Raw genomic sequence first — 12,038 nt, 5'->3', positions numbered from 1 at the left:
TAATAGCTATTATAACAAACCCGAAATTAATTTTATTCCTAATAGAATTGACAACTTGCTATTTAAGCAATATTTTTTATGTATCTATTTTTCAGTATTTATTCCTATTATATTTTCTAAATAGTGAAATAAACAAATGATTACTTAATATGGACCTGAATACGACTATAGATATTCTACATTATAAATATTTTGTCCTCTGTGTACCAATAGTGTCATTTGAGGCTGTAGTGTAGAGTGGTTATCTATGCTACTTTAACTTAAACATAATATGGCGGAGGCGGTGCGAATTGTCACTTTCTTATGTATAATGTTTATTATTTTTTAATTGGAAACTTGAATAAACGCTCAAAATGTCTTCAACGGAGCCATCTCAAAACAAAACATGGGAGCTTTCCCTGTACGAGCTTCATCGTACACCACAGGAAGTGATAACGGATGCCACTGAAATCGCGGTGTCCCCACGTAGCTTACACAGTGAATTAATGTGTCCCATTTGCTTGGACATGCTTAAAAAGACTATGACTACTAAAGAATGCCTCCATAGATTTTGTTCAGACTGCATTATAACTGCTCTAAGGTCTGGTAACAAAGAGTGTCCTACCTGCCGCAAGAAGCTCGTATCAAAACGATCTTTAAGGCCCGATCCTAACTTCGATTTGCTCATATCGAAGATATATCCGAGTAGAGATGAATATGAGGCTCACCAGGAGCGTGTGCTAGCTAAAATAAACATGTCCCACTCTCAGGCTTCGCTAGTAAACTCCATAACTGAAGGTATAAAGCTGCAATCACAAAATAGACCACAAAGAGCTAGAAAAAACCACGAAGATAATATTAATGCGTCCAATTCTAATGGTAATTCGGAACCAGCCCAAAATGGGAGCAGTTCGTCCGTACCCAAGGATACTACATCTACAACAAGCAATCCAACTCCACCTGGTCAATCTACATCGAACCCTGCTTCAGTGAGAAGCACGCCTTCCCCAGTCCCATCAAACGTTAGTTCTATATCAAAAAACACGAGCACAACTAAAAGAGCAAAATCTATCTTAACTTCAGAACGAAGTGAGGAGAGTGAATCTAGTGATGGCAGGTCAGTTTCAGAACGATAACTTTGAAGTACCATTTAAAAAAATCATTTGTAGCTTTAAACTGTAGATTTTACTGCTATCAAAAGATTTAAACCCACTCACATTTCTTTCACTCAACTTTATAACAAACTAATAACACTTCATATAGACATGGAATATTACAGACGTGATTTATTTCATTCGGGTGGCTCTTCATAAATTAATAAAATCTAGAAGTGTCATGCTCTAATATGACAGAATGTAGTTGTCATTCTGTTAAAATAAACTATATTAAAGATTTTACTTTTATAACTTATTCAGAAAAAAGTAGTTACCACCATCCATAGACATTGGCATGGTAAGAAATATTAACCATGGCATGCATCACCAATAAGCCAGCCTAAGCGACTAAGATGCTTACGTTACTTGTGCCTGCAGTTACAATTCACCCTATAGAGCTACATTTTATACTCAAAAATCGTGGTCACTGTGTAGTTAACATTTTATACTGTTTATATTTGTCTTATGAAATAATTTTAGAACCGAAGGTGAGAATTCAATGGACACGGAAGGGGAAGGGGAGCCATTGAACCCAAACGAAATAGAGTTGGTGTTCAAGCCACACCCCACGGAGATGACAGGAGACAACCAGCTCATGAGGGCACTGAGGGACAGCTCTGTTCGGTATCTAAAAACAACTGCTAATGCTTCAGGTATTGATACACATCAATTATTGTATATATGAAATTATTCAAAGTTTTAAATTGAATTAGAGGGTAAATAAATTACTGCATGAAGCAGCTTAAATGTATTACAATGTATAATTATGACTGATGGATATCTAACAACATTTTAGCAAGAAATTCAGACGTTGTTTTTTTCTCATTAAGCCACACAGTATCTTTTGATATAATTGAATGAAATGATCTATGATACAAAAATAACGAATTTTCAGCTTTTTGTCTAGCACTGATCAGATTTCGATATTGTAACTAGAAATTATTTCTCATCAACATCATATTATCTATTTCACTTATGATTTTACAATATAGCTCTAATACCCACCTATAGAAAATGAGAATTTTTTTTAAGTTTGTATATACATATATGTATGAATACTGATAGTCTTGTGCTATGACAACGTATGAGTCATTGGATTGCACTAGTTAAGCATGTCCATACACTTTTGTACTGCTTAATATTCCATTTATTTGTCTTCATTTTCATACCATCTATTTTGATATTTTTTACTACAAAACTATATTAAATATTTTCTCTTTCCAGTGGACCACCTTAGCAAGTACTTAGCCATGCGTCTTACTCTAGATTTAGATGCAGAGCTCCCAGAAGCGTACCGTCTCCTTAACTTTTGCATATATGTAGCTCCATCGCCTGGTCAGTTTGTGCCTCTTGCTGGCTCACAAACTTTAAGGCAGATCAATGATAAATTCTGGAAGGTGTGAATTTTTTTAACTACTTGTAAATATATTTTTGTGGTGATTAATTATAAGAAAATATTGTTACAATCAACAAAGACTTTTAAGGATATATTTCTTATATTATTTCTCTTTTAAAACGCATAGAAAAAGATACTATATTTAATAATTGTTCGGGTTATATTTTGATCATTATAACATTATGAATCACTTCATGTAATCCAATCCAGAAACTCAAACCATGTAATATAATAAGTAAATTATATAATACTTCGTAGAAAAAGGATGAATGTCCGTAATAGAGCAGGAAAGCTTTGCCTGGCAGCTGAAAGCCAGCTGTTACTTAACGGCAATTACCTAGAGAGATTCATATTAATTTGAATATGGACTAATCAACTATAGTTTTGAACTATAACTGAAAATGGTACTATACAATATAGTTATCACCAATCTGCGAATTTTTGCTAAAAACCATTTGTAACTTTTTTATTAAATTATATTTTTTTCTTTTTTAGGTCAACAAACCTCTGGAAATGTATTATTCCTGGAAGAAAACCTAGAAATAATTGCATTTTAGTTGTAATTAAATAACTAAAATGATCATAGTGCATACTTCTAGTTTTAAGGGAAATTTTAAATGAGACATGGACTCTTTTATCATATGATGAAATTTGGAATAAATAGAATATAAATGTGTAATGAATAAATTTTAAGGATAACAATCTCTAGGGACTACTATCGTAACATGAGTGTTTTAAATCTTATCACTGAAGATATTAATAATGAATTTTTACTATTTTATTCAATAATTAAATTTAAAAATATGAATGAAGATCTGTTGTGAGATTTATTACATGTAACATATGTACATTTACATATATGTATATTTTTTATTGTACACATCATTTATATATGAAATTAAACGTTCAAAATGTTAAATATTTTTATATATATTTATGAATAATTTAAAACATTTTTTTATTTCTCGTATATATTGAAGAATAAAAATGTATATTACAAATTGTAATTAAGTCAGTATATTTCTTTCGTATGTTTTACATAAATAGAAATGCATTCAATTATAACCCATTTTTTTAAGCAATATGGTTTAATTTTGTAAAATAATAATAAGTATTAGAGGAATGTACAACAGTTGTGCAATTATTATTAAATAACATTCAACCTGAGATTCTTTTTTTTTTTTTAAATGTATCATATTTTTATTTTTGAAGGTAAAAGTATAAGAACATTAAGCATTAATAATAATTTATTTCTCATTTAAAAAAAACTTACAATACAATAACAAAACAAAAACACAATCCCTCAACAAAGTTCACAATAAACTAGGTACTATAGTGCGACAGTAGTATTTTTATTAAAACAATATTCACATTTCTTATTACTTATGTATATCCTTTGTTTTTATAAAACACAGGTATAAACCAACACTCATCTTGCCACCATTTTATAGGTAGGTTCTGTTATAAAAAGGCGCGAAATATAAACGCCTGTTAAGCAAGACACTGTGATTATTTAATAAAACGTGTATCAATTATTTTTAGTAGGTGTAAAACGTATTCGAAAAGCGTTATATTCTCTTCTGAGTGCTTTTGTTACTTCTACTTTTAAAGCTCTTAATACTTCTTCCATTTCTTCTTTATTTTCTGATTCGCGTGTAAGGACTAGTCTTTCCATGATAGCAAAATCTAATTCTTCAACCCTTTCAGCCGCATCGGTCAATCGATCGTAATCTCTCAAGTAGTTACGAAAAGATGAACTGTCTTCATCCCTGTAAGTGAGCAGTCTTTCCGTATTTTCCCAAAGATCTAGAACCCGACGACCGTGCCTCATGTTGCTAGAAAACATGAAATTTCTAAATAATCGTCGTCCCTTTTCATCATTGAGAACGTTTTCAATTTTATCTGTAAATCGATCTAAGTCTGATTTAGTAACACCCTCGAGATCATCACAACCGCAGACAGCAAAACAATTATCCATATTTTTGTCATATGTAAGTCACTTTCATTGTTTCCATATTATTTATTGATTTCGATATTTTGACATGATACGAAGGTTAATAGGTACCTACGTTTTAAAATTTTTAACACTGACGTCACCACCACTAACCACTTTAGATAAAACAAGACATTTCATTAATTATGGGTACATATTAATTTAATTATAAACACAGCCTATGAATCACCACCTTAATCTTAACCAAAAGGAAGTGAGGTTAAGTTTGCTCAAAAATAGGCTTAGATCATTCACGAGTGAACCGTTTTCAAACGCAAATAAACTACATTTGTGTGCATCGTCTACGTTTCACTAGTTCACGACACCAAGATAACGTTTATACGCATGCGTAATTTTCTCTATCACAGAATATACATTATTATTTATAACATTTTATTTCATCGTAACTTTAACGCCGACCAAATAAATTTATAAAGTATACAAACATGTCTAGATTCTAGAGGTGAATGTATCACGAATGTCGAATACCAATTACATCACGCCAGGTGAAAAAAACACGTCTTGGCCTCGAATCGCGGCATTCATTCATGGGAAATATCAGGGCAGAGCGAAAACAATGGAGTCTCTCGCCCTCTGAATAATCGCGTAACTCTCGTCTTACTGGTTAACTATGTTTTATACCTTAGTGTTATATGACTTGACTTCGTAATGTTATTATTCACTTATAAGAATATATAATTTATTAGAATATCACCATATATATTATGTTACTACCAATGCAGTCTTTGTTATAAGATTTACGAACAAACATACGTACAATAGATACTTGTTATTGTATGTTTATAGTTGACTGACAAGTTTTAATCTACCTCGTAAAAAATATTATTAGAACAATTTTAAAACTGGAATCAATAAAATGATTGCTTAAATCACTCACCTCGAGCACATTTTTTTCTTCAAAAATGACTTAAATCACCTATCTGTAAATTAAGTTTAAATTAAGCAATAACGTATTTCGCGGAGAGAATTTTAAATTAAATATCATTAACTTAAATGTATACTCATATAAGTCAATGTAAAATAAGGATATGAAACAAATTACGCCTAGAAGTAAAAACTACCTACAAGTAAATAAAATAAACGAAATTAATACTTACGTTACTACTTAGGTTTATTATCCTCGATTTAAATTATTTAATAATTCTATCTTATTGAATTCTTCTACAATTCGATCAATAATCAGTGCTAACGGTAACAATTTATTGAGGATATAAATAGTTAAATTAAAAACAAAAATGTTTTGAAGTCAAAACGAACATGATTACACCATGCTCACACATTGAAAAAAAAATTTATATAAGTTACAACTGCACCAATATTGATACAATCGCCTATTGGTGGACAACGAAAAAAAGAAGGGAGAACGTTGGAGATAAGTTAGGAACATGACAATAATTATTAATGAATCTGAATTGTTAATTTTATTTCAAGAATACTTTGTAGGTAATGAGAATTACTGTACAATAGGCTTTGCAACCGCAAAGTAACTTGGTGGCGGCTTTATATATATAGAGTAGCGCCGACGTTATCACATTAAATGAAAAGACGATTTAAAGGCTTTTATTTAATTTATTATGACTCCGACTTCGTATGTCATTTTCTTATCTATTTCTACATTTAAAACAAATCCTATAGAAAATATGTATATACGGAATAAATAATGTAATACCATCACGATGCTTTATATCGATTGACTTAATTATTATAGTTGTACTTATACAAACGCAGTTGCACGCAACAATCTTACAAATGTCAGAAGCTGAGAAGCAGCAATTGGGATAAGCGCTCTTAAGGAAGGATATTTGTTTATGTAATACATATGTTAGAAATACTTATTTATGTAGTACATTTATATTATAATTATATATTTAATAAACTCATTTTTTATTATTGTATCCGATTTCATAAAAGTGTAATCGATTTCAGTATGTCATTCGTATGGCTTTAAAAAATAATACAAGATATTTTCCCGCACAAAACGATTATTAAAAAAAAAAGGGAGTCGCGCATGGAATGAGAATAGGAGATTTTTGTGAATTGTATATTTAACTTCAGGACTGTAATATTTATAAAATAAAAGAAATAATAAATAAATATTCTATGTACTGGTGTATTTATTACATATATCTAAATATATTGTAATCTCTCGAGCGTGAGTGATCTCTCAAACTCATTACAATGTTGTATAATATTTATCTTCACCATACGTAGTACATATAGAATATTATAATAAGCAAGAAAGCTTATCATTGTCCGTTTTATACGAAACTTTTATTTCACGATGGCTAGAAGCTTTCAGACCACCATCAGACGACTTGGTATAATAAAAAAGATTATTTTTCTAAAAACATTCTAATAATATTAACTTCTATAACATTAAGGCAAGTATTAAGTTCCTCATAATTAAAATAAAAATTGATTATTTTTTTTAATATTTTTGTATATCTGTCTTGAAAGTAGTTCGGTGCGACTTTGTCACAAAAGTTTCAAACCTCTCCTCAGAAAATAAATTGAAAATTCTGATTATATTACTACTACTACAACTAATAGAATAAATATACATAAATATTTTGATAATAATATCAACGCCACCATATAAAAACGTACCGTACACGTACCTTTCGAATCAAATATTAATATATAGTATTTGTTTAAAATTTATAATCGAAAAATTCTACATATGCAAGGGCTTCATACAGGCCCGTTTAGTAGCTTATCACTCATAATTTATTGCTTGTTTGGAGAGTGAGACGTGAGTGACCCAGACACAGGCTCAACTCAGAATGTACAGATTACAGAACTCTGAAATTGACACTGAATTTATATATTATCTTTTTTACAGTGTAAAGAAACCTTTTAGTTTAGACAAAATGATAAGACTTTTTTTAGTTTTGGCGGCATTTTCTATCTATTATATTATATAAAAAAAGCGCTATACAAACTATATTCGCTTTGAAACTAAAATTAAATTAAATTTCCACATATAAGTCAATGAAAATTTCTTGAATAATAGGATTAGTAGTTTTGCGTAAATCTAAGAAATTATTGTTTTCAAAATGGCTTATACATTTCTACCATAATATTTATCCTAAAAAAAAAAACTTGTCAAAAATTCTAATAAGATTTGAATACGACGATTTAATTTTACCTAGGGAGTGATAATACAATACAATGCAGTGCAGCAAAGACGACGAATAGCATAAACACGAATAAAATCATTATTCCTAATATTATTTTGATTAGAAATCTTCAATCGGGGGATGTTTATTATGTATAAAATATACGACATAATATGAGATATATTATTATTATATTATTTTATGTTGAGATGTAAAAAAGCTTTCTTAAAATAATATATTTAAGTATATTTAAGAAATCAATAGTATAATTTACATTTATTCGTATGTTTATTAGAGGGCTTTATTATTCAAAAAATTTAATAAAATACAAGTAATTTGCTTATTATTTTATATATAAAGAAAGGTAAGTGTTAACTAGAACGTATCCAACCTTAAAATGTTGCCAACAGTGTAAATTTGAAGACGCTGTCATTTGTATCAACTGTCTATGTCGGCCATTTTGTAGGTTTTTCGGCGACCGTAACACGTGTTCTGTAGGTTAAAATTAAAATTTGTGAAAATATTAGTTGTTTTCAGTGTTATTTTGATTTTATTGTTAAACGAAAATTATAAAACGTTTCAGGTTGCCAAAATGGTAGTAGCAAAGAAACCCGCGGCTAAGAAAGGCCAATTGCACCAAAAGTCTGGTAAAAAGGGAATCAAAGGTGGTAAAATCAGAGGCAAGGGCCAAAGAAGGAAAATCAGCCTTAAATTCGCCATTGACTGCACACACCCAGCAGAAGACAGTATCTTAGAAGTCGGCAACTTCGAAAAATACTTAAAAGAACGTGTTAAAGTCGAGGGAAAAACAAATAACCTAGGCAATCACGTTGTCATCGCGAGGGACAAGACCAAAATCGTCATCAGTGCGGGTAAGAGATTTTAATAAAAGCCTACTATTATGTTAAATAGTAACAAGACAATATTTTATAAAGTAAAACTGAATAACATGCTTGTTTTCACGATTTAACGTTATGCTCACGCCCGTTATCGCTATTAAGTAATAATAAAAGAGTTACTATTTTAATAGAAGCTGAATTAAATTTTATTGGTAAAAATTCGAAATAACAGCACAACGTAGGTATTATAGTATCATATCATAGTTGCTGAAATGTGGTCGTTTTTCTGTATGCTTTTGTTCAAATCGTCTAAATTCATTAGATTGCAGAATTAAATTAAATGTTATAAGTGATTTAAATATTTTTAGAGACTTGTTTTTTCTTTAATAAGTTCTTATATATAAGTATATATATTAAGGTGTTATATATGTGTTTATTTGATGTTAGAGAATATTGTTGACCTGGAGTGAAAGCAGTTCTATATAATTTTTATTTCAAATCAATACCAAACATGTTGGAATTATTGATACAATGTTGAACAATGCTGTTTATGTGTTTTTAAATCAAAATATACTTTATTCAAGTAAGCAAGCACTTTTGAATCGTCATTTTAAAAAACTATTAAGTTGAGCTAACACTGATTCGGAATGTGGATTGTAGTAAGAAGAACCGGCATGAAACTCAGTTACTTTTTTTCAACATTTAAAATTTGTAATTTTTAATTTGGAGTTATGTTAGTTAAATACTACTTATATATGCTTATAATATATCCTGCCTGGAAGACAAAAAGTATTGGCTGCACACTTTTTAACATCGATATAATCTAGGGTGGATGAAATGGTGGCAGGTTATGGGAACAATTTGTGACCATGGTAAGACCTGCTGTCCTATATGGATCAGAGTGCTGGTCCACAAAAGCGATGAATGAAAGACAACTGCATGCAGCAGAGATGAGAATGTTGAGAGGAATGTGTGGTGTGTTACATGAATGGGTACATAAGAGGAAGTCTGAAAGTGCTACTGTTAACCAAGAAGTTATGTGGAAGCCAGCTATCATGGTATGGGCATGTTATGCAGAGGAATGAGGACCATGTTGTGAGGTAGGTCTTGAGCATGGACGTGGATGGATATAGAGGAAGGGGACTGGAAAGAAACAATGGATGGATTGTGTGAAAGACGATATGGCTGGAAATAATGTTACTTGTGAGATGACATCTGATAGCGAAGTATAGAAGAAGACATGCTGTGTCATCCCCAAAAAAAATTGGAATAAGGACAGGATTATGATGATGATAGCCACAGCAATGGATGGCCAGGTCTGCTAGCATGTAAATGTTTTTCCAGTACATATCATATTTGTTTTTATTTTAATGTATGTGTTTTTATGTTAATTGTATTGGTAGGGCTTATGCCAAACTTGTCTGGTACCATCCATTTATCAGATATTCTACTAGATACATAAGCTCTTTGTTCCGAAGGTTGGTGGTACATTACCTTTGTAAGGAATGGTTAATATTTCTCATTCGACACAAATAGACAAAAAAAAATGTATTACCATTAAACATCTTATCAGGATTTAACTGCTGTCCATGAAATGAGCATCATTAGTCAAATGTGTTTGATTATAACTAAACAATCTTTTATATAGAATTTGGTTGCATATTCCTACCATCCCCCAAATTAATATAAAAGCCTTAAATCCATCCATTTGTACATTTTTGAAATAATCATAGTAGTTTATAAGACAAGATGATTCCAAGTAATTATTCGGTTACACAATGGAGTGTATGTATTTGTTACAGACATTCCCTTCTCTAAGAGATACTTGAAGTACTTGACTAAGCGATACCTCAAGAAAAACAATCTTCGTGACTGGCTCCGAGTTGTTGCTTCCGCGCACGATTCCTACGAGCTCCGTTACTTCAACATCAACGCAGACAGCGACAATGAAGACAATGAAGATTAATCTGTTGCTACAATAAAATAGTTTATACTATATATCTTTTTTTTTTATTTATAATGTCGACCATTAAATAAGGTATTCTATTTTTCTTAACATATTTGCTAATTAAATGGTATTTCATTTAAATATAAGAAAAAAGAATTTATTCCTATTTTAGTCATACAATTGCAACTTTGTGTGTGCATTTCAAAATTTTTATATTTTTTTGGTTTATTTGTGGCTACATTTAGTTTTTTTATTAAAACTTAGAACAATAATTGACAACTTCAATAAATGAAAATAATTTGAAAAAGAATTACAAAATTAGTGCATTATTCATAAATTCAACACATAATAGGTTATAGTTAGCTTCCCTGAGTAAACAACTGCTTTAAAACAAAAATGTGAAATTAAAATCTAGTTCTCTGTATAGGTACATTAATTTTACGAAAAATCATCATGGTATTTAAGAATGTGTATAATACGCTTCATTAAAGTACAAGCACTTAAACCGTCATTTTACAGAACTATATTGAAAATAAAGCTACCAAGCTTGGAATGTAGATTCTACCGAGAGGAACCGGCAAGAAACTCAAGTCAAGTTATGAAACTATAAAGAGATTGTTTATTATATTTTTTTTTTACATCATTACATACATACATTTTATATTTGAAGAGTGTACCCAATTCTTTTTAGGATTTTTGTTCTTTTCTGTGATTAAACTTAATACTAATTAATAGCTCACCCATAAATTCAAATTGTTACCTTATACCTAAAAGAAATTTATCTTCTACAATTTCTAAATAATCTAATGTTCATTAGTGAAACCATCCGAAACAATCGGATAATCTGAAATCATTTTGTATCTAAAACCAGTAAAATATTATTTCCATATCCGTATCCATATAAATCAAGAATTACATATTCATAACATCCTTGCAAGTGTTATATTTTATTATAAATATTATAATTCACTTCGTCGTACGTCGCATCGTATCGTATAATATTAAAAAAGGACACAGTGACGCGCCAATTAAATGGGTATATCTTATAAATGTTAAAATTGTTACTTCCTCAAATACAATTACAAGCAAAAGGTTAGGCAATGAGCTTCTTACATAATTATAATCATTCTACGGAAGAATTGTACATAAATTTGATTCAGGTCTGCAAAGAAACAATATCGCCAATATAGTATATGAATAACCACTGGTGCAAGTTTCAAATATTCATCACAAATGCCAGTGTTTTTTTCTTGATAAGTCTATATACTAAGTACATTGTGATAACCTAGTGCCTCTCTTTGGTAAATCGGTAAACCAACATAAGCAAACAAACATTTTTAATATTACATACGTGACGGACGATGGGATCCCCCATCTGTCGGTTCGGTATCGGTTGAGTTAAAAAAATTATAATATAAATAGATGATAGTGTAAAAAAACCATAAATGAACTCTGTTTCGAATAATGTTAATAAGGATTACATAATCGTATGAATAATAAAATACCATACGGATGTTTTGGGTCAGTAGCAAAGCTGTCTAAATTTATACGATTTATTTGTAAGAAGATTTAGAAAAAAAAAAACATTT

At 30.2% G+C, this 12,038-nt stretch overlaps 2 protein-coding genes across 3 annotated transcripts; both read left to right on the top strand.

Annotated features, from left to right (window-relative positions):
- The first annotated feature begins 200 nt into the window (after positions 1-200).
- Positions 201-3,384, top strand: LOC125066011 (E3 ubiquitin-protein ligase RING1). Its single transcript, XM_047673892.1, has 4 exons — positions 201-1,096; positions 1,614-1,786; positions 2,358-2,530; positions 3,025-3,384. The coding sequence occupies exons 1-4, from the start codon at positions 354-356 to the stop codon at positions 3,067-3,069; spliced, it is 1,134 nt and encodes a 377-aa protein (XP_047529848.1). The 5' UTR covers positions 201-353; the 3' UTR covers positions 3,070-3,384.
- A 4,695-nt stretch (positions 3,385-8,079) lies between these two features.
- Positions 8,080-10,499, top strand: LOC125065611 (60S ribosomal protein L22-like). Of its 2 annotated transcripts, none has more exons than XM_047673329.1 (3): positions 8,080-8,156; positions 8,246-8,534; positions 10,304-10,499. In XM_047673329.1, exons 2-3 carry the CDS (start codon positions 8,255-8,257, stop codon positions 10,465-10,467), a joined length of 444 nt encoding a protein of 147 aa, XP_047529285.1. In that variant the 5' UTR covers positions 8,080-8,156; positions 8,246-8,254; the 3' UTR covers positions 10,468-10,499. The 2 variants fall into 2 exon arrangements, with proteins under 2 accessions (XP_047529285.1, XP_047529284.1); XM_047673328.1 differs by having other exon boundaries at positions 8,142-8,160.
- Positions 10,500-12,038: the final 1,539 nt, after the last annotated feature.

This window comes from Vanessa atalanta, chromosome 8, assembly GCF_905147765.1.
Source record: "Vanessa atalanta chromosome 8, ilVanAtal1.2, whole genome shotgun sequence".
In the NCBI taxonomy this organism is placed as follows: Eukaryota; Metazoa; Arthropoda; class Insecta; order Lepidoptera; family Nymphalidae; genus Vanessa; species Vanessa atalanta.
This window is presented reverse-complemented; position numbering and strand designations above follow the sequence as displayed.